The 23834-nt window shown below is 47.3% G+C and overlaps 1 protein-coding gene across 5 annotated transcripts in view; it reads right to left on the reverse strand.

The window, feature by feature from the left end:
• Window positions 1-23834, reverse strand: part of ILK (integrin linked kinase) — an 85659-nt gene that overhangs the window by 14362 nt on the left and 47463 nt on the right. For all 5 annotated transcript variants that reach the window (XM_085884964.1, XM_085884960.1, XM_085884961.1 and 2 more), the window contains 6 exons: window positions 23215-23380; window positions 22985-23080; window positions 12685-12781; window positions 10366-10449; window positions 9944-10029; window positions 9711-9820 (listed from right to left, as the gene is read on the reverse strand). In XM_085884964.1, the coding sequence (XP_085741090.1) occupies window positions 9711-9820; window positions 9944-10029; window positions 10366-10449; window positions 12685-12781; window positions 22985-23080; window positions 23215-23380 (639 nt within the window). The remainder of the gene's footprint in view (window positions 1-9710; window positions 9821-9943; window positions 10030-10365; window positions 10450-12684; window positions 12782-22984; window positions 23081-23214; window positions 23381-23834) is intronic.

Consider the following 23834-nt stretch of genomic DNA (forward strand, 5'->3'; position numbering starts at 1 on the left):
ATATGTCATCAACTCCCCACGGGGTATGATATGATTTCTATTGTAGCAGCTCAACAAAATGCTAATCAACTAAAAGTTGAGGTACACAGTCATATTTCCTTTGATGATATGTGCCGGGGATAATAGAAGGAGACAACAAGACGTTTGGATAACAATACACAAGTTGAATCGATGCAAACAAGTAAAAGAGAAACAAGATCTTACAATTCATTATTCCATATTGTTAATGTAATACGTCATAAATGTTAAAAAAATAATAATAATAAATAATCCTCATAATATGCAGCACAAGGCTGTGAGATAGCATAACTTTGCATCCGACAGGTGGCTGAGGGTACGGCTCTGCCCCTGATGCAACGCCCTCTGCTGTTTATGAAGGACTGCAATGTACGACGATGACGACTAATGGGTTTTTTGCCATCTTTTTGTTTGTTTTATCCAGCTGTTGAAGCTTATTGAAAAGCAGAACAACACGGGGGCACTGCATTAACAGACATAATGAGACAAAGGGAAAACAGCTGGAGGAACAACAAAAAACAGATTCACCATACAATGAGAGGAAGAACTGCAGGAGAAGGTGGGAATGTCGGGTCTCATGCAGCAAGAATTTGGAATTTGTCCATTGTGCCTGCGATAGCTCATCTATTCCTTGTGGAGGACACCGTGGGATCTTTAACGTCCACCAGAAAATGCTGGTCGATGGGTTCCCCACTTAACGTCCATCCGAGGGGCGGCACACACATTGATGAATCCCCCTGCCTGTGAAACATCAGGATGGCAGTTTCTAGCTGGGTCGGGATTCAAACCCAGGCTCGACAGCTCAGAGGAGAGTGAGCGTACCTCTCGGCCATCCTATCAGCCCAATGCATGCACTGAATGCCTCTTCAGGTAACACAGGCAAGGGTGAATAAAATGGGAGAAGCATTACGAAAGAAAAATGTCCGTGACGTCAACTCAGCACTTGCACCATACCATAAGTACGAACCTGATGATCCCAAAATGAATCCCGACAGTAATGCGGACCCGCTGGAAGCACGATCTTGCATGCTGGCAGGACAGCCTCGAGGCATGCGCACTCGTTTCTGAGCTGTGCAGCCTGGGTTAGAATCTAAGCCCAGCAAATAAACTGCCATCGTGTTGTTTCGCATGTCGGACGACGCATGAATGAGTGCTGTCCCGAGGGTGGACGTTAAACTGCATCTTGTCTGCTCGCATTAGTTGGTGGACGTTAACGATCCCATAATGTCCGTCGTGAAGACTACGCAAGTTATTGCACGCTCAGTTAAGGCCTGGCCAGCCAGTTTGTGAAAGAAAGATTTCGGCCAAAAAAACAAAGTTCCTCGGCCGACTCCACGAGGTGCGAGTAATCGGTTCCGTTAAATAAATAGTACTAGTAGTAGTTGCATGATAGTCCATCGTTTAATGGCCCAATTCAGTTCTGTGCTCTTAATCATCCGGCAGAGTCCTACTTCTTCGTACAAACGTTTTCTCACCATCATCTCACTGCACCGACTTCCGCAATTGACCTCAACATGCAATTTTACTTACCGTGGTACGACTACGATGAGTAATGGGTTGGGTTTTTTTTTGCCATCTTTTTGTTTGCTTTATACAGCTGCTGAAGCTTATTGAAAAGCAGAACAATATGGGGGCACTGTACTGGATTAACAGACATAATGAGACAAAGGGAAAACAGAGGAACAACAAAAAAAAAAAAACACAGATTCATCACACAATGAGAGGAAATGCAGGAGAAGGTGGGAATGTGGGGTCTTAGCAAATGCGGTAAAGCTCAGTCGTGGAAACGGGAGGGAACATGAGGTGGATATAGGGGAGGAGGCTTAAAATCCTGTCGGGGAGAGCTTGAGACAACTGTCTCATGGAGACAGTTCTACAGGCAAGAAATGGAGTGGGATGAAATAATGGAGGTGAGAGTTAAGTTTAAACTCGGAGAGGGTCGGACGTAAAGGGTTTCTATCAGAATGAGTATGACCTGGAGGGATTGGGTCTGGGTAGAGCAGTAAGAAGGCAGGAGGAATAAGACCAGAATCTAGCCAATTTTAAAATGGCAAGGCCTGAAAAATCTGCCTACAGTGAGCAAGAATCAAACCCTGAGTCTCAGCTTCCAGACGTGAGATTCCAGGGCCTCAAGCGGTCCAATATGGAAAGCAGCAACATCAGTCCAGAGTAAGGATCCATATTCCATCAGACTTTGAATGATGACTTGGGACACTTATAAGCTGAGTAAAACAGAGCAAGGACTTAGCTCTGTGGAGTATTCCGAGGTGGCGGGCAGCTTTGAGATACGATCTGCCCAAGAGAAAGGATATAGCTGACAGTGATGCTCAGGAACTCCAGAGATTGTACCTCTCCCAGAGGCTATCTAATTACATCAAATAAATTGGGGGATTTGCCTGGCAACCCTTAAGGAGAGAGAAAGTGAGTACAGAATACGAAATTTTCTTGAACTAAATATGTTCCAGGTAGATGACCTGTTGCTTATTTCATCCAGACCGGCAAAGAACATCGGCTGATACAGCCTGCCAGATGGAAGCATGCAGAACAATCCTGCACATTGGAGTCATCTGCAAAACGGACATAATGGATTTCCCGTGAATAAAGCAAGTCATTGATTAACATTTAAAAAAAACAAGATTGGTCCCAGATTGGTCCTCGAGGGAAACCTGTAAAAGAATACATCAAGGGGCAGATTTTCCATCCAAAGCAACGCACTGCTTGAAAGTGGACAAATAATCTGGTAGCCAATTTAAGAGGGAAGCCTCAATACTGTTAGGTTTGTGTGGGGGTTAGATATCACCTAAAAGCAGATAGGAATGTATGGAGTAGCATGGTCCGTGGACGGGTAGTCAGCCAATGTCGATGTAATAAGTAGGGACACGTCAGCATATGTAATGTCTTATTTGTATGTGCATCAGAAAGGGGGTGGTACATGGTAATAATTAATTAGGGATGATGGTATAGTAATTGTATGTAGAAACCCCGATGTAAACCTCGACTGAGAGTGCCGGGAGACTTGGAAAGAGAGGGAAGGGGGGGTGGAGCTATTGACGCAAGGGGCAGAGCTCAGATCACCTTCCAGGGGTGGAGCGTTGCCCGGAGAGAAGAGGGAGGAGCGAACAAGAGAGCGGTTAGTCTGAGGAGAACAGAGAACATGACGGAGAGAAAGAGTGAGAAAAGACTGTTGAGGAGAACGAGGGCTGAGAGAGCCAACTCGAGGGAGGAAAAGAGTGTGCAAGAGAACAGAGGAGAGGATCGTCCCATTACACCTGCTTTCACCCTGTCCTGTGCTTTTTCATCTGTCCGCTACCTGCTGCCCATCGTTGCCCTCATCCCTCTTCATCGTCTGCTCCGAGACCATACAACCCCCCCCCCCCCGCTACTACCAGAGCTGAGTCCCCCGGTTTTGTCCCTTCCCCATCTGTGATTGAGACCAGAGTGAGGCACCTTAGTTTCTTCAGATTCGTTTTTAACCTCATTGTATATAATTATTTATTATTGATTCAGTGTCTCTCCCCCCCTCTTCTTCCCTACCTCTACCCACCATCATCTCCTCAGTCACGATCGCCATCCCCTGGTCATCTTTGGTTTCGGGAAATAAACCCGTTGGTTTTAACAAAATCTTTAAGGTTTTCGTGTTTCTCCTCACAAAGCGCACGCGCGTAGTCCGCAACAATTCTGAACGTCTCCACAGGAGTTTAAACTCTTCAGTACATTGTGCGATTTTAACTTCCCGCCGCAACGAGCTCGACGCTAGTTGAGCTGTTGATGCTACAATACCATTAGCTGACAGTATTTAGAAATCAGGGCAGGGTGTCAGGCAGAATCAAAAGCAAGGGGGATGTCCAATGAGATGGACCTGACCTCTATTTGAGGTTGAGGGCATCCATACATTGCTGACATAGTATAAGCAGCATATCTGTGGTGGAATGACCTGGGCAAAAAACAAACTAATGATTACAGATCAACGAGTTCGAGAAAGGATGGGTCTTGAAATCTGCTGCAGTTATTGACTCCATCACTTTGCTTCCAATCGGGATAAAGCAGACTAGTTTGGATTTAAGCGGGCCAGTTTTAGCACTTATCTTACTATTTTTCATCATGCAGGCAGGCAGACAGACGTGCCTCAGAAATTGACCTGGAAAAGAGCAGAGAAGTCGGAGTTAACAAGCTCGATGAGCAGTTTAGTCTGAGGTACTGGTACAACATCAGCAGTCGTGGTAGAGGTGTAAAGAGAGCTTGGGACTTTCTCTACCCTGGCAGGATGAAAGTTCACATGCTGTTGGATGTTTTCAGTGAGAGCTTGAAGGATGGGTACAGGAATGACAGACGCTGGCTCTTAACGGAGTTAAGGTAGTCAGCCTGAGAATGAGCAACGTCCACCATGATCCTGTCCTTCAAGAATGAAGGAACGGAATGCAAGTATGCATCAGAGATACTTAACCAACTTCCAAATAAGTTTTTGTGTATGACAAAAAAAAACAAGAAGGGATATACAGAATTGTGCTACGACATGGAAAACAGCATCCTGGTTGCCATGGCAACCACTTTAGATGACGAACGTATGTCGCGACATACCGTCTCCACAGTCTGTACCTATGTACCAAATATGAAACGTGAAAGTTGAAAACTTTGGGAGGTCGAGTGCGGACAGGAACGGATGGACGGACGGACGGACAGACGACGGTATCACATAATACGCCCCGATATATAATATATATATATATATATATATATATATATATATATATATATATATATATATATCGGGCATATAAAAACCTGTATGTTCAGACTTCAGGTGGGTCTGATGCCAAATTCTGGTATTTCTTAGCACGGAAACACAATGCTAATGAGCTTTGCAGATGCAGAGATGTTACATTTGGATTACGGAGGACACAACAGGGCAGAGACTATGGGAAAGGAAGCTTCTGATATCAACTACAATGTTGCCAAAAGCACAGCATTGGATCCGTCGAAATGCTACAAAAAATAAAAATAAAAAAATATAAAAAAACTAGGAAGGGAGATGATGGAATCCAAGACATTCTGTGAAAGAAAAGTTTCTGTTAGGTAACATCTGGAGATGAGGCAGCAATCTTTTGGGAGAGATCCATGAGATTGGAGTGCAAGCCTCAGATGTTCGTGGAGGAGATGAAGGGTTAGCAATGTATGGCTGGGTGCATGGGATTGTAGTGGAGGGATAGGTAGTGGAGTGAAGGGAGTGTAAGGTTGGGAGCGCAGGTCATGGGGGTAAGTCTCGTGCAGGTTGTAGAGGTAGGAACAAAGGCCACAAGGATGGAGGCACGACTGGTGAAAACAAGGGGCTGGGAAAGTGCAGAAGAGCCAAGAGGAGGTAGGTTTGAGATGAGGGGAAGGAAGGACCTATGCATCTGCATTTACAAGACAGTTTTCGTAAAGTCAACTCAGCATAGTGAAGTCGGCAATGCAGCCATGCACGTCACACTATTGGAGTGAAGAGTCGGGTTGATGAAAGCTAACAGAAAAGCCACACTGAAACTACCGTGTGATTATTCATAACCAGTGATCAAAGCTGACGTCAATTTATTGTTGCTGCATGATCAAGTTTCCGTAACTTTTTGGGCTTGTCCTACCTCTGTAATTTTTGTGTGATTTGTGTACAAGTTACAGTGAATTCATAAAGGTAGGTACATCTATAAAATGGATTAATGGGAGAGAAGAGGAATGGGGCGTTCCATGTCAAGTGTACACATTTTCAGCGAAATTTTGACACATCATCTCAGATTCCACTTTTTTTTTTTGTGCAAGAGTTTGTATCCACGGTAAAACATTGTGTCAATTTTCAGACCTGTGGGCCCATATTAGGGCCCCCCCCCCAATTTGTGCGCCCCCGGTTGACCCACAATCTTCCAGTGGCAATATCACAGGTTGTAGTGGTCCGATTTGGCTGATCTTGGTATCAAAATGCTCGTAAAAGCGAGATCTATCGAATCACGTAAAGTAAAATCACTCCGAAACAGTAATTCAAAAAGTTATAGTTTGTGGCGCCTTTTGACCTTGGGCCCCCGCCCCCCAGCCAAACCGATGATCCCGATTTTTTCGTGTGAGAATACCCCTTCATATACTCCAACACCTCAGCATAAATTAATATGGGATCTCAATGGGTTCAAGTGTGATGATGGTTTTATTGTTCAGGGTCCACATATCACTAATTCTTGATTCGACATTGGGCAACGTTTGCCGTCATCGTTCCAATGATGTCACCTGCTGGCAGGCGACTTTATGTCTGAAATTGACAATCATCATCTCTGAACTATATGTATATATATATATATATATATATATATATATATATATATATATATATATATATATATATATATATATATATATATATATTGCATCATTTGCGAAAAATTATTCTGCTGATTGTGTCTATTGATTTTTAAGTGTACATTTTTTCTATAACCACCATCGAATTAAGTTATAAATGGCCTAATCTCAGTTTTTGCATATTTTGCAGTAAGCATGGCAACTGAAGATAGAAAGGAGTTCCGAAAATACTGTTGCGATCCGTTCAGCTGCCATAAAACGAAACAACGAAAAGATCTTCGCAATGTGTCAAATGATATGTTGATGAAATTTTCTTCAAAGGTGAAAAAATATGACAGACTTTGTACTTTGTGCAGAAAAAAAACTCAGTTGTCACCAGAGCGTATTGAAGAATCGTCTTCGACCAGTTCAAAATTATCATCAGAAGGTACTATCGAAGGCATTGCAGAATCTCTTTCGACAGATGAGGACGAGGAGGTTTTTGAGTGAGAAGCAGAAGTTGACCTATTCCAGTACTCATACTAGTACCAGTCGTTATCGACGATAGGCGAAAGCCCATTCGACAAACGAAAGGCAGAAAGGAACCCAGGGTACGTTCCTGAAAGGCGAATGAAAGTGGAAGATTCTGTGCGAAAGAAATTAGAACTAGTTGCTGGACCAAGCACTGCGGAGAAAACACAAAATACAGCGTGAAAATGTGATGAAAACTGCATGCCAGAGGTGATCAAAAGCCTGAACGAAAAATACGTTGTTTCGAGCCGTTCAGAGCAAATATGTATACTGACAATATTTGCTAGGAATATGAGCATCAGAGGGATGATGAGTGAATTCAGTTGCTCCCAAAGAATGGCTGTGCAAGCCAAAAATGTAGAGAAATAAAATGGTATGCTATCGTCTCCAAATCCCAAACAGGGTAAAATATTGCCCGACGACGTGAAATCTGCCGTAATCAAATTTTACCGAAGTGATGAAGTCAGCCGAATAATGCTGGGAAAAAAGGACTGTGTGGTGGTCAGGAATGAACATGGAAAAGACAAAATTCAAAAGCGCCTGGTACTAAACAATCTCAAGGAACTGTTTCAGAAATTCAAAGAGAAGAACCCTGGCTTGAAAGTTGGATTCGCGAAGTTCGCCAAGCTCCGTCCCTCGGAGTGTGTCCTGGCCGGTTCAGGCGGTACACACAGTGTATGTGCATGTACGATACATCAAAATGTGAAACTCATGATGTTTGGTTCCAAAATGCCACAGATAGCCGAACTTCCGAGCTATCATCATGTGATAGCATGCATAGTTTGTAACCCAGCACAACCAGCATGTTATTTCAGAACTTGTGAAAGTTGCCCATCAATTGAAGACTTCAAAACCGAGCTACTGAGTGCTTATGAACTGGAGGATATTGATGAAATTCAGTTTAAATGGTGGACATCCTCCGACAGATCTGAACTGAGCTCCATGGTCCTGCCTTTGGAAGAATGCATTAATCAATTCTGTGAACGTGCGGTGAAATTAGTGAGACACGACTTCATTGCCAAGGCCCAATCTCAGTTTCTGAAAAATAAGAAAGACGAAATCGGTGAAGGAGAATTTGTCATTATTGGAGACTTCTCAGAGAACTAACTATTCGTTTGTCGTACAGGATGTGGCCCAAGGATTCCATTGGAACTGCTCTCAAGCGACAATTCACCCCTGGGTTTACTATTTCAAATCGGACGATGGCAAATTAAACCACGATTCGTTCACGATTATATCAGAATGCAACACTCACGACGTTGTCTCAGTCCACCTCTTCCAAAGAATGCTCATTGAACACTTGAAATCTAGCTTTGGAAATGTAAAGAACCTTTTCTATTTCTCAGACGGTTGCGCTGGCCAATACAAGAATTGCAAAGCCTTCATAAACCTGTCGTCACAAATCAGAGTATGGTATTGATGCATAATGGCATTTTTTTGCCAGAAGTCATGGCAAGGGCCCTTCAGATGGCGAGGGAGGTACAGTCAAACAAGAAGCAACACGTGAGAGCCTGCGTAGACCTTACGACAGTCAAATTATTTCTCCAAAAGATCTTTTCACCTTTGATGAAAATGGTTTGAATGAAATGAAGTTTGGTTACGGGACCCAAGAGGCGTATGACGAGGAAGAACGAAATCTGGAAGAAAGGTTAAAAACGGCCAAAACCATAGCTGGAACTCAAAAACTTAATGCTTTCATCCCTATTTCTGAAACTGATCTTCAAGTTTCGCAAATTCAGCCTTAGCGAGGATCACCGTATCGAGTCAGCTATTTCAAAATCTACACCAACTTTTAACGAGAAACTCTCAGGTTATGTCACAGTGCACTATGATGGAAAATGGTGGCTTGCCTGCATCATGGAAGTCTTTCAGGACACTCATGAAGTGAAAGTGAATTTTCTTCATCCAAACAGGCCCACAAATAGTTTATTTTTCCTGACATTTAAGATCACTGCATTTTAGACATTTCTGATATACTTATTACCGTAGAACCAAAAACTGCTACAGGTAGAACCGACACGATCAGTAAAAAAGAAACACAGATGTCAAATAAAACATTGGTTGGCAAAAAATCTTGACTATAATATGCTAGGAAAAACTCTTACTCGTACGAGTATCGCTTCCAGTTCCTGCATGTGCATGTGGAAAAATTATGTACAATATACTGATATCGTGTCTTGGAAATCTTGTGTTCAAATATTGTGCTATGTATTGTGGCGTATTGTGTGTCCAGCACCCGAGTCCCCGAACAATAAAACCATCATCACACTTGAACCCATTGAGATCCAATTTTCATTTATGCTGAGGTGTTGGAGTATATGAAGAGGTATTCTCACACGAAAAAAAAAATCGGGAGCATCGGTTTGGCTGGGGAACGGGGGCCCGAGGTCAAAGGGCACCCCAAACTATAACTTTTTGAATTACTGTTTCGGAGTGATTTTACTTTACACAATTCGAAAGATCTCGCTCTTAGGAGCATTTTGATACCAAGATCAGCCAAATCGGACCACTACAACCTGTAATACGGCCTCTGGAAGACTGTGGGGCAGCCGGGGGCGCCCAAATTTGGGGGGCTCCTAAAATGGGCCCCGATGGTCCACAGGTCTAAACGTTGGAATTTTGAGTTTTTTCACCCAAGTGAATGAATGACCAACACATGGGGAGAAAATGAGGTATTAGTGTCGGGAGGGTGTGTACACTTGACATGGAATGCCCCGAATGGAAGACAATGAGATAAAGTTCTCCATAATCTTTGCAGAAATGCCCTTCTGCTCTTACATGAATGGCTGACAAAGAGGTTATAACTGCTGCTTGTGGATCAAGCTGCTCATGAAAGTACTGCTGCTGATAGTGCCGTTGGATGTTACCGTAGACGTGGGTGCTCCTCCAGGAAGTCCCTTTTCTTTCTGCTGCTGAAATCCCGGACATGAAGAATTTTTACGGCCACTTCACTTCCTTGCCACATGGCCTTTAACAACTGCACAGCACAACATGGTGTAGGAATGTACAGCACTACTCCATCATCTGGACAACAACATCAACACAACCTAAAAGGTTAGCAACCACAGTCGGTAATGGAGTGTCGAGCGCCGCAACTTACCTGGCCAGAGTGGTTTCTATTGGCGAGTTTGGGGTCGATCAACTGGTTTACATCAAAGCCAGATTGTTTGTTCAGGGTTCCATTGCCTGAGGAATAGGTGGGTGAGTTTGAGATGGGTAAAAAGAAGTTTTGGTGTTGGGGAAGAACGGAATAAGGAATAACTGAGATTGGACAGTAGTTAATGGCAGGAGCACATTGTGGGGAAAAAAAAAAAAAATCAAGCAACACAAAAAGAAGGCGTTGGGAAAAGGTGTGATGCACCAACGGAACACTTATTGGAGGTGAGGGAATAAAGAAAGACATTTCAAACAGAATATTAGGATAGAGTGATGTTAAAAAGAAAGAGTGAATTGTAGTATTGAAAATAAACAAGAGACCCAAAGAAAGATATACGAGCGAACAGCAAATCATTATATCCTTACGTGGCCGGGTTCGCATCGTTCCTTTCCAGGACGATTCACGGTATGGGATTTGCGCAAGATCTTGTCCCATGGTACTTGCTCTTTCTGTAAATAATGCAATCTATTATGATATAAAAGAAAGCATCCTGCAGTAAACCTTTTGAAAAAAAATAAAATAAAATAAAAACAGAGGGAAATAAACAAATAAATAAATAAATAAATAAATAAATAAATAAATAACGATCATATTTAAGTTGAACCATAATGTATCATTATTGGCCATGTTCCCTGACAGACCAGTGGGAAATCCTTCTTTTAGGAGTTTAATAAAACACAAATGTCGTTGGGTCAAGAGGTGGTGTGGAATGACAATATGGCATCACCCTTAATTAACGAGTGTCAGGATTTAAATTCCCACAACACTGCCAAAGCTTGCCTTCCAAGGAAGGAGCACACAGGTTCAAGGGGCCAGCGATGAGCATCTCCAGGTGAGTGGGATTGTGATGGTTATTCACACTCGCATAATATCAAAGACTGCAACATGATCCTCCGCAATGCAATCCTCCACACCCTGTTTGTATGTAGCTCAGTGAGCCTCTCCGAGTTTGTCGCCTCGGGGCTTTGTGGGTTTCCAACTGTGACCGTCACTTCGCCAATTCTCTCGTCACGTGCCAACTCAAGCTCGCCGAGAGCTGTGCTTCCCACCAAGCCACAACAACGAACTCTTTCCATTGAGAAAAGTGCAACCTATTTTCTTAAATTCAGACCCGTGAATTTCCTCCAAGCTTAAATGTTAGAACCTTGGTTTGAACTTCTTCCATGCAAAACACAAGTCAACAACCACGCAGAGTTTGCTTTCACCTTGGAATGCACAGGCGGCATCCAAATGAACAGGATATGCCAATTCGGTTATCCAGTTAACATCTTTAACTGGAAGGGCACTCGGTGGAGCGCATGCCTCTGCCACGTAATGCCTGGTCCACGAGAACATATCGGGCCCAATACATTTTTGAAATCTCATGCCGTACATTGTTTTTGGCCGAATCTCTCAGTGGTGAAGAATCACATAAATAAAAATTAAATAATTCTCATATCCAGATCCAGATTTGGGATCTTCACCAAAATGGAATCAGTTCGTCATGGTCACACACCCAACCTGTCCACCAAGTTTCATGTGGATCCGTCCACAACTTTTTGAGATGTCCTGCACACAAACAGACAGACAGACAAACAAGCAGACAGAGAGGGGGTGAAAACATAACCTCCTACACCTTTGGTGGCGAAGGTCATTAAAAAAAAGAAGAAAACGGCTTATGTTTACGAATGCTACATTTTAATAAAGGTCCTTCCTTCAGAGCACGAGATAAAACACGTTATCGCGCATTTATGTACGACGACCTTTGTCTGATGCATAATCAAACTCATTTGGTGAAACATCTTGGAGATCGAGGCAAAATATGACAGGTACTGTGATAGCACACACGGATAGAATGCGTGTTGGTATGGGTCACATATCATCCCATTCCCTCGCTCGATGTACGAGAGGTGACTTTCTGCCACGGCTGGAAGAAACGAAATGATTTCACTTTCCCACTTCCAAATTGGGATAAAGAAGCATCTGACGAGCAACACAACATCTTGTTGTGCCTGAAGTCTGGGAGGAAGATTGTTCCTTTGAAGTGTTGAGGTTCACCCCGCTGCCCCGGCGACACTTCTCCATGCTGGCTTGATTTATCTTTTTTTGTTCTTCATTATACCAGTGTTACCAGACTTGGTGGCATCATGGTTTGATCGTCCGCTCTGAGTCTGGGAGGTCGGTGGTTCAAAACCCTGGCCGACCAAAGACTTAATTAAAAAAAAAAAAAGATATGTGCTGCTTCCTTGCTTGATGCTCAGGATTTAAAAGGTTAGAGTACAAACAAAAAACTTTGGGTCGACAATGGCAAACCACCTCGTGTAACCCTTGCGAATGAACTGCTTCGGCAGCACCAACACTCTGTAAAGAGTATGGTACATCAAAAGCAAAAAAAAAATACCAGTGTTAATTGTCTGTTATAATGTGATGGGTCACTATAATTGCTGTTTGTTACACCAAACATACAATGTGTTTGTTGTACCGGGACATTGTTGCTTATGTTTTTCATTGTTGGGGGTGGCAGTGAAGGGGAGGTGGGTAGTGGGACTTGGAGGGGATCCTGAGTGACCTTGGAAAAAAAAAATTGGGAAACCATAAGCAAAAGAAATAGGAAAAAGAACAAGCAACTGTACATCGAGAAGACAGAGGCTCGACGGAATTGGAAAACTCTGTGCATTTGTCTTTGTCGATGTCCAGGTTTTTACCTTTCAGCAGACGCTGCAGATGCAGCTTGGCCTTGTCCAGTGGGGTCTCATTATAGCAATTGCACAGACTAACCAATGCTCCTCCATTCACCAATTCCTGAGTCCGCAAAGAGACATATATATATATAAAACCAGTGAACCACTGTCAAAGCACACAAATAATTGTTAATCTTCCTGCAGAAATTAAAACAATCATGTAAATCTTATACCAACACCACCACGACTACCACTACTACTACTACAACAACATTTCTTCTTCTTTCGGCTGCTCCCGTTAGGGGTCGCCACAGCGGATCATCCGTATGATCCGCATAGTGATTTGGCATAGGTTTTACGTCGGATGCCCTTCCTGACACAACCCTGGTCGCCTCTTACGACACAGGGATATGGTACACCTATTTTAACCGGGGTATACACCGGCCCAGTACACTGGTACTCATTTCGCCGACCTCGGAAGGATGACAGGCTGAGTCAACCCCCTGGTGTATTAATTCAGTGGCTCAACGGGGCTTGAACTCAGGACCTCTTGGATCCCAAGCCGCTGCCCTAACCACTGCTCCAACACCAGGCTTACTACTACAACAACAACACTATGAGCATGGAAAAGCCTAACCATTAACCAAATACTTGTCAAAAAGACGATTATCACCCTGGCAGTAAGATAATAATTGATAGCCACCCTTTCTTCTGATTGAGTGAAAAAACAGAAAAAAACTAGAATAATTCGACTGCACGCAGTCGACGGGTATGCCTCCGCTCTCCTGAACAAACACTTGAGCATTGACATATTTGACCCTTTACCTTTATCATATCTGGCCCAAAATCTAATCAGTTAATTGCCCTGTCTAACTTTACCTTTGTTCCAAGTTTGATGAAATTCTGTCCAATATTTCTTGAGTTAGGGCGTAAACAGTAAAATTTCAGAGTTCGACCTTGACCTTTGACCCTTGACCTTTATCACATCTGACCCAAAATATAATCACGTAATTGCCCCGTCTTGCTTTACCTTCTTTTACCAAGTTTGATGAAATTCTACAATTTGCTTCGTGAGTTATCGCGTGAACGAAAATCCGGACGGACAAACGGATGGACGGACAACCAGGCACCCTTGGTGCGGAGGCATAAAAATAAGACAGCACTTGGTAGAGCGCATACCTCCACCAGGCTGAACAGTTTACATTTTGTACGCCATCGATAGGCCGGATCTGCTTCCCGACCTTAACCAAAATCGAATTGGCTTGTTCTTGTCACCTACCCAATTCATCGACCAAGTTTTGTCTTAACTCGTCCACAACTTTTTGAAATATCGTGCTATACCGTATATTGTTTTTGGCCCCCATCTCTCAATGGTGAAGAATCACTGAAAAATTTAAAAAAAAAAAAAAAAAGTTATTGGATCCATATCCAAATCTTCACCAAGATTGAATCAATTTGTCCTCATCACACACCCAACCTATCCACCAAGTTACGTCCGAATCTGTCCATAGCTTTTTGAGATAGTTTGTTTTAGATATAGATATATATATATATATATTGTTGCGGTCTTCGCGCCCGCCGGCGTGCGAACGGCCACGTAACTCGAATCGCGGCACGTCGCCCACCGGACGGACAATCCAGTCGTGACCCTCTCGGACTAACGCCGGGAACCAGTCACGGGTGGACCTTTCGGTCTCACCGCGATCGAGCCAATCAGCCCCCGCGTGGGATGGGGTTGCTCGCCAAATTCGAACTACCTAAGTACCCACGCGGAGGGTAGACCGGGCGATCGCACCTCGCCGCAGGTCGACTTCGGACACGGGCCACTTAAGCGACCCGTTCCGTACTATCAGAATAACCGAGCGGTGTTATCGTCGACCTCGACGGTTCGATTAATTATCGGGCGTACTCAGCCCACTACCAACCCTTTACGTGAAGCAAGATGGGGATTCAATGGAGGAAAAGACGAGGCGAAGCGGGAGAACAGTTCAACAATAAAGCACATTTATTCGCGACGAACGGAAAGCACACAAATACAATTCCACCAAATGCACACAAAAAAAGAAAACACAATTCCATTTACACAAAAAGCAAACATAAAAGTGAAAACACAGTGCAGAGCTAATTCCGACTACCGAGCACACGGCAACACTTATACAATTCTACTTCACAGACGGCGCCGACAACACATACCCAAAACCAAGGAAAAGAAATACCCTCAAGAATGAGGTAGGCCTGGGGCCGAGACCTGGTCGGGCCTACCCGTCTGGTGATGAGACGCGGAGCGGCGATGGCCCCGCAACCCGCGGGCCTCGTGGACAGTGCCTGGCAGGGGGTGGGAACGGGCCCCCTTGGTCGCACTATCTCAGCGCGGGGGGAAACAGGAGGGGGGGTTGCTGATGCTCGGGGTATAGAGGATCTTTATTATGTGCGACGAGCGTCTCCACCTCGGCCAGGTCGCGCTGCCGGCCTCCCTCGGGCGCGCAGCTCCTTGCACGACGCGAGCACCCTTCGTCCGACTCGCCGCCTCTCCACAGCTCGTCCCCTCCGTTCCGACTTCAACGCACACGACGAGCAGCTCCACCGCCCGCGAAGTCTTGACTCTCTCGTTCCTCTTGCGACTCCTTCGTTCCGACTTTTACTACTTGTTTGTGACTCCGACTCCCGTTCTGCTGACTCTTTCGCTCCGACTTTTACGACTCCTTTGACTGACGAACACCGTCCTTTTATCCCCCCGTAACTTCGCCTTTGACCCCCTCCCTTTGACCTTTCAACTCGCTCCCCATTGGCCCGAGAAAAAGTGGGCGTGAAGGCTTTTTGATCCACAAATTTGCATATATCGATCGCCCTGGGGGCGGGCCCAGTCGCCCTCGCTCACCGATTGGACGGCAAAAAGTGGGCGTGTGTCGTTTTCGATCCGTTTTTGAAGCAGAAAATCCGTGATTTTGTACACGCTGTTCAACGTGCGCCCTACACGAGTCCAGCATCGGTGCCCATGAGTGGCGCGAGATGACGGTGATGCGATGGTGGCGAGTTGTGACGGTAAAGGTCATGGCGGTTGTGGTGAAGCGGCGTTGTGGTTGGTGGTTGTTGTTGTGGTTGTGATGGTGGCGATTGGTCCCAAAATAAAGATAGTAAAGAAAAACGGCTATCCTGAAGAGTCGCAGCACGTATAAATGACATGTATTCCCACTAGACAACGGGTTTGGGCCTAACTACACATGCACTTACCGAGATACCTCACCTAAGGGACCTGAATGGTGGTTTGCGAATCTGGTAACCACAACACTACCCCCTTCCCTTTTTTACAGACTCGTCCCGAGTCGTCAAATTTTCGTGTGCCATCATGTGTAGTTTTCCCCTAGTACACTTTACCTACGGATCCCTGAGTGCGACATTCATGGTATTCGTGTCCCCAAAATAAATAACCTGAGGGCTGCGTAACTACCTAAACAAACTCACTCACACGGACGACTTAAATAAAATTGCCGGCGCTAAGACATACATGCCGGGGGGGCGCACTCATATTTACAGTACATCTTAACCTTAACTTACAAATTTTACACTAAACCATGGCCCAGGATCACTGAACTCTGCAAAAGAAAAGCAGTTAGCAGGGAGCCAGGCTGCCCGCATGCAGTCTCTGGCTCAAAACAATGCAGGTGACAGGGAACGTGGCTGGCTGCTCACACGCAGTCCAAGGCCTTCCCTTTTTACTGAACTCAGTGAACCACAACGGTGCATGGGCTGCACAACGCAGTCTCCGTGCCAGCTCAAGTGGCACACGCAATGAGCACAACGAATGGATGCATGAACACAAACACGGTGCACGGGCCGCCACTGCAGGCCCGTGTTGTAGCTGCCAACAGGGCAGTTCTCGCAGCTTGCAAACTGTTGCCTTGCGGATCCTGGCGCACATGGAAATGAACAGGGGGGGGGCAAAGCAAAAATTGAACGGGGGCTGGTGAACAGGGGCAGTGGGCATGGCATGGCAAAGGCAAGCAGGCAAACACAGCCCGCAGAAGAAGGCCGCTGCAGGCAAACTCAGCCCACAGACGAACTGGCCGGCACAGGCCTCGAAGAAAAAAACAGCTAGCAGATGAACTGGCCGGCACAGGCCTTGCAGCACACAGCTGCCGATGAGGTTGGCCGGCCTCCGCCTTGAAGTAAAACACGGCCAGCCGATGAAGTGGCCAGCCTTTGCCGTTCAGTGGAGGTTGGTGGAGGGAGTGCGGTGGTGCTGGCCACTCGGAAGGCGGGCTCGGACCTACCTACCTGTCTCCCTCCCAACTATCGCCTTTGCCTGTCACTGTACATACCCACTCCCTTAATTTGTGAAAAACCAATTTAGCCCCAACTTATTTTTTTGTTGTTTTTATTCTTACTTCCCCACTATAAATCGTCCCCTAACCCCCTTTATCGTCTTTGTTCGGCTAACCTATCCTGTCACCTAGCCTACTCCCAACCCCTACGTTCCCCTCCCGGAGGGGAATAAGGGAGAGCTAACGTCCTGTGTCGAGGCCCAACGAAGCCTCAGAATGGCCTCCCCAGAGTTCGGCGATCTATAACCCAAGTGGGTCCAGCGGCCCACAGCGACAGCGAGGGGATGGATGGTGCGGAGGGGTACATCTCCTAATCTACCCTAACCATTTAACTGTTAAACTACCCCGGGGCTTTCAACAAGCGCCTCTCGCTTAAACTATTGGTTCTAACAACCCAGATTCCCGTCGCCTGTGTTGGTGTCCTCACAATTTCGGGCCTCGCCCCCCAATTTTCGCTCCGTGCCCTCACACGGTCTCCTGGCTGGGACACGTGGCTCACTTTGGCAGGCACGACCCTCTGCCGATTCTCCCGCTATGGCACCCCCGGGCACTGCACTGCCTCCGAGCCTACCAGCTCCCTAACACCGGGGAGTGCCCCCCATGGCACCTCCCCTGAAACGCACACGTGGCAGGCCGGCCTCCCGGGCCCCTTTCCGAGGGTCACCCGTCCCCACTGCCCTGCCGACGCGGCTAATCGCGCCCCGGGCCCCCGCACCAAGCAGGCGCACCCGTGCCCACTACTCTATCCCGGCCCCCCATGGGCCCTTGGCCTACCGCGGCCGACTAGCCTGGTGCCCGGGGTACCCACTCAGCGATACTCACCTTTCGCAGCCACGCTCCCAAGCCCGTCAACAGGGCTCCTGCACCCCTCCAAATGGGTCTCGAGCCTACTTTCCCACTAACAACAAAACGACCTCCATTTTTCAATTTGACTAACCCAGCAAACTCACTTTACTCTGACCCCGGGGTCCCTTGGGCGGGAGTCACTCCTCCCCCCAATCACTCATCGCACCATGCATTCCCCATTCGCTCCACACACACAGACCCGCTGGCCTCACTCACTCATCATGTACTCACCTCTCAACTCTTCAACACACACACCGCTGAACTCTGCCATCCTTCTAACTACATCCCCTAACTAACTCGTGCTCCCACGTCGTCCCTTAAACTAGTAGCACGTTCCTTTTAACACTACGTAGCTAAGCTACGTCCCCTCTACACATTCACAAGTCTGTCTCTGTCTCCAAATCATCAAAAATCATTTCCCATTTTCCCATCCTAAGTCTGGCTACAATCCCTCTAACTAATCCATTCCACGGACTCCATGAGGACTTACCCCTGCCCCATGAAGTCGGTCTAACTAAGCTAACCCTTCCCCCTAACTAGTTTTCATCCTGTGCCCAGGTAAGGGGGTCTTTCACCCCTTGCCCAGGAATCCTGTACACCCGAAAGTGAGGCTTGTTTTTCCTTTTTTTTTTTTTTTTCATGCCCAGCACCTGCGCGGCAACTCAGAGCTCGCGCACTTTGCACCTGCCCGTGACGTCATGCAGCTGCACGTGTTCCTCGTCCCTCCTTGGACGGTACCATCGGCCGGGATACCCCTCCTGCCGGATTCCAACCACACGTGCAGCCATGACGTCACCGTGCGCATATAAAAAAAAAAACACAAGCCACACGTCTCGAGGGGTTCCCCACGCGAACACATGTGCTTTGCCCGTTGGAGCTTTACACACACGATCGCGTGGAGAACCCGTCCGGTCCAAATCCATTTACCTGCCTAACTTTGTCCGTCCGCGGGATCGGCAAATCCACCGCGTGCGTTTCCGGACCGGGACTTCACTCTCGCAAGCGAGCACGTGGTGGTCTCGTGCGTTGCACAGCACGAACCGCGTGCTCACTGCTGGGTGAACCCGGCACGGTCCTCGAAACAACTACAGCCGCTACCCGGCTTTCTCTCCTCTGTCGCCGTCTCCGTCGCCATTCCACACACGCATACCTGCGTGTCACGACGCACACAGTCCACACCATCACATTCACACGGGGAGACGCGGCTGCGTGCTCCCGCATGCCAACCGACATCTCCCTCTCATACCGCTCTCTCACACACACGGTCTCCCTGGCACACAGCGACCTTGCACACGGCCGTTCACTCACGCACGGTGCCTCACCACTCACACAAACCATACTACTTACACACGCGGGGGCACTCACCCGCGGTGCCTCATCCACACACCGTGCCTCACTCATACACGCGGGGGCACTTAACCGCGGTGCCTCATCCACACACGCGGGGGCACTAACCCGCGGTGCCTCACTCACACTGGCCGTTTTGGGAAGCACGCACCCTGGCACAATCGCCACCTCACCATTCACACACGGGGTCGCTTCCACACACGGGGACGCACTCACACCTTGCACCACACACACAGGGACAACCACACTGGGGATTTGTGTCCCCACAAGGGTCTCCGGGGCCTCTATACCCCCCAAGCTCTCCGTGCACCCGTCCACAGCACTCGTCCCCTCAATCTCGCAAAGCACGACCGAACTCACCTGGTCGTGACTCACCTCAAGGGGGAATACTCCCTCCCCTCGTTCCTGGAGGAGGCCATCCAGCTGCTCGCACCGGGTCCCTGCACGCTCCGCGAGCTCACCCCCATTATCCTCCACTACCTCCGTGTGTGTGTGTGCGTCACTTACCCCATCTTCATCGTGTAGTCTTCCCTCTATCGTTCCCATCTCCCGTGTCTCTGCCAACTCTTCACCCTTTACCTCCCTTGTCTCAACTATTATTTCTGTTGTCGTCACCTCGTGTCTCGTCTCACACGTTTTGGTCTCCCCATTTAATTTTTCCCTTTCGGTCATCGTCACGACCCTCGCCCAACACGTTCCACGAATTATTTTTTCACCCGCCTCCACCGCGGGCCTGTCAGCCGTTGCACCCCCACCCAGCTCGTTTGCTCCCACACGTGGAGTCGCCATTCCCAGCTCCCTGGTCACGGCCTTCATGCCCGCCTGCAGGCATCGGCCCATGTTCTGCGTCTCACCCCGCAGCTCTTTCATTTCTTCTTTCATGTTTGTTTCCATTCCGTTCATTTTTGTATCCATCTTTTCGTTTATTTGTTGTGTATTCGCATCCATCGTCGTTTTCACTTCATTTGTATTTGTATCCATCTTTTCATCCATTTTTTGTGTATTCGCATCCATCTTTTCGTTCATGCCTTTCATTTCGTTCTTCATATTCGCATCCATTTTTTCGATCATTTTTCGCATTCATCTTTTCGTTCATTGCCGCCAGCATGGTGAATAGCTGGGCCATGTTGGATGCACTCCAGCTGAGCCGTTTCGGCAAGAGGTTGGGGAAGGGTCTTGGTGGAGAGGGGGGAGGTGTCATACACCGCGGCCGCTGCCGCACCCACCTCGGGCCCTGGGTTCAGTTGGGCGAGTCCGTGTTCCTGCACAATCAACATTTCCTGCTCGGGGATTCCATCCTGGACCATGGATTCTACACATTCTACATCCATTTCTAATACCCCCGGCTCCCGCTCGCCTTGAGACGCCATCTTGCTTCTCGTGAAGGGTTAATTTGTTCGCTCGTAATTTGGAGGGAATCGGGGGTCGCTTCTCTCACCCCTGGACCGATTCCCGTGAATTTCGCTGGAGACAGGAGAGCCTATTGTCCCGCTCTCCAATACCAGTGCCGCGAGGAGGGCGATGAATTTGCATCCCACTTCTGACACCAGTGTTGCGGTCTTCGCGCCCGCCGGCGTGCGCGGCAGCCACGTAACTCGAATCGCGGCACGTCGCCCACCGGACGGACAATCCAGTCGTGACCCTCTCGGACTAACGCCGGGAACCAGTCACGGGTGGACCTTTCGGTCTCACCGCGATCGAGCCAATCAGACCCCGCATGGGATAGGTTCGCTTGCCAAATTCGAACTACCTAAGTACCCACGCGGAGGGTAGACCGGGCGATCGGACATGGCCGCGGGTCGCCTTCGGACACGGGACACTTAAGCGACCCGATCCGTACTATCAGGAATAACCGGCGGTGTTATCGTCGACCTCGAGGGTTCGACTAATTATCGGTCGTATCCAGTCCACTTCCAGCCCTTTACGTGAAGCAAGATGGGGATTCAATGGAGGAAAAGACGAAGCGAAGCGGGAGAACAGTTCAACAATAAAGCACATTTATTCGCGACGAACGGAAAGCACACAAATACAATTCCACCAAATGCACACAAAAAAAAGAAAACACAATTCCATTTACACAAAAAAGCAAACATAAAAGTGAAAACACAGTGCAGAGCTAATACCGACTACCGAGCACACGGCAACACTTATACAATTCTACTTCACAGACGGCGCCGACAACACATACCCAAAACCAAGGAAAGAAATACCCTCAAGAAGGAGGAAGGCTTGGGCCCGAGACGTGGTCGGGCCTACCCGTCTGGTGATGAGACTCGGAGCGGCGATGGCCACGCAACCTGCGGGCCTCGTGGACAGTGCCTGGCAGGGGGAGGGAACGGGGCCCCCTTGGTCGCACTATCTCAGCGCGGGGGAAACAGGAGGGGGTTGCTGATGCTCGAGGGTATAGAGGATCTTTATTATGTGCGACGAGCGTCTCCACCTCGGCCAGGTCGCGCTGCCGGCCTCCCTCGGGCGCGCAGCTCCTTGCACGACGCGAGCACCCCCTCGTCCGACTCGCCGCCTCTCCACAGCTCGTCCCCTCCGTTCCGACTTCAACGCACACGACGAGCAGCTCCACCGCCCGCGAAGTCTTGACTCTCTCGTTCCTCTTGCGACTCCTTCGTTCCGACTTTTACTACTTGTTTGTGACTCCGACTCCCGTTCTGCTGACTCTTTCGCTCCGACTTTTACGACTCCTTTGACTGACGAACATCGTCCTTTTATCCCCCCGTAACTTCGCCTTTGACCCCCTCCCTTTGACCTTTCAACTCGCTCCCCATTGGCCCGAGAAAAAGTGGGCGTGAAGGCTTTTTGATCCACAAATTTGCATATATCGATCGCCCTGGGGGCGGGGCCAATTCGCCCCTCGCTCACCGATTGGACGGCAAAAAGTGGGCGTGTGTCGTTTTCGATCCGTTTTTGAAGCAGAAAATCCGTGATTTTGTACACGCTGTTCAACGTGCGCCCTACACGAGTCCAGCATCGGTGCCCATGAGTGGCGCGAGATGACGGTGATGCGATGGTGGCGAGTTGTGACGGTAAAGGTCATGGCGGTTGTGGTGAAGCGGCGTTGTGGTTGGTGGTTGTTGTTGTGGTTGTGATGGTGGCGATTGGTCCAAAATAAAGATAGTAAAAGAAAAACGGCTATCCTGAAGAGTCGCAGCACGTATAAATGACATGTATTCCCACTAGACAACGGGTTTGGGCCTAACTACACATGCACTTACCGAGATACCTCACCTAAGGGACCTGAATGGTGGTTTGCGAATCTGGTAACCACAACAATATATATATATATATCGTTTTTGGCCCTATCTCTCTCTGGTGATGAATCACTTGTTAGATTTTAAAAAAAACATAATTCTCGTATCCGGAGCTGGTTCTTCACAAAAATCGAATCAATTCGCCCCTGCCACACACACCCAAACTGTCCACCAAATATCGTCCGAATCCGTCCACAACTTGAGATATCCTCAACAGACAGACAGACAGACAGAGGTGAAAATATAACCTCTGTCCACCTTTGGCGGTGGAGATAATGTTAATCCGTCTACATAAAGTATGTTTCTCTCTCATTAATCACTGGATGTTTCTCTCTTTCCTGTGTGCTCTGTTGTACTCATCATCACTGTCATACATGTTTTGATCTGTCATGTTGGAAAAAAAAAAAAAGGCACAAAGAAGCAACACGGGCTAAATTGCTTTGTCTTGTGTTTACATTTTCTTTCTTTTTTAATGTCCCAAAGTATTTTAACAGAATTGATTCTTCCACCAAGATAATCCATTTTCTCCCTCATCATCTCCTGTACCTCAGCCAGAAGGTCATGGCCCCAGAAGCAGGCATAGTGCAGCGACGTGTTTCCGTGTTCATTCATCGCATTTACATCTGCCTTCTGCTGTAGTAACTGTACAACATCACCATGAACAACTATTACGAATATGATGCTATTATGGTTAGTGTAAGATCACATTAATCATGGCGCAAACTGTACCCTCAAAAAAAAAAAAAATGTAATGAGTTCACCCTGTCCCATTTTACTTTCAACACGATATCTCGATGTCCGTGGCTCGCCGCAAGGTGTAGTGGGCTGTCGTCCCCTCGGTTAATGATGTTCACCCGTGCTCCTCGCATCACCAGCATGTCAACAATGTTTCCTCGTCCCTCTTTGCAAGCCCAGTGCAAGGGGCTGAAGCCATGGTCATCTCTGAATGGGGAAAATAGTGGGATAGAAATTTGCCAATGTTGAGGTTATGGTAAAGAAGAAGAAGAGGCTGGAGAAGAAGAAGAAGAAGAAGAAGAAGCTGGTTCTGAGAGTGTGAGGACAGGGAGAGGTGTGTCAGAAGGTAATATACCAGGAGATGGAGAGGAAATTATAAGGGCACTCGGTAGAACACATACCTCCACCATGTAATGCCTGATCCACAAGAACATATCTGGCCCAATACATTTTTAAACTCGAGGGGAGCACTCGGTAGAGTGCAAAACCTCCGCCGCTGATACTGCTGGGTCACTTAAGTGAACCTGATATCCTATTCATTGTAGGTCAAAACAGATCAGACTTTACTGAACCACGATTGAATAAACTAAACTAGATCGACACACATGTAGAAATGCCAAAAAATAAATAAATAAATAAATAAATAAATAAATAAATCGAA

This window comes from Eptatretus burgeri, chromosome 6 (assembly GCF_056783735.1).
Source record: "Eptatretus burgeri isolate ZD-2024b chromosome 6, Ebu_testis_v1, whole genome shotgun sequence".
NCBI classification, from domain to species: Eukaryota; Metazoa; Chordata; class Myxini; order Myxiniformes; family Myxinidae; genus Eptatretus; species Eptatretus burgeri.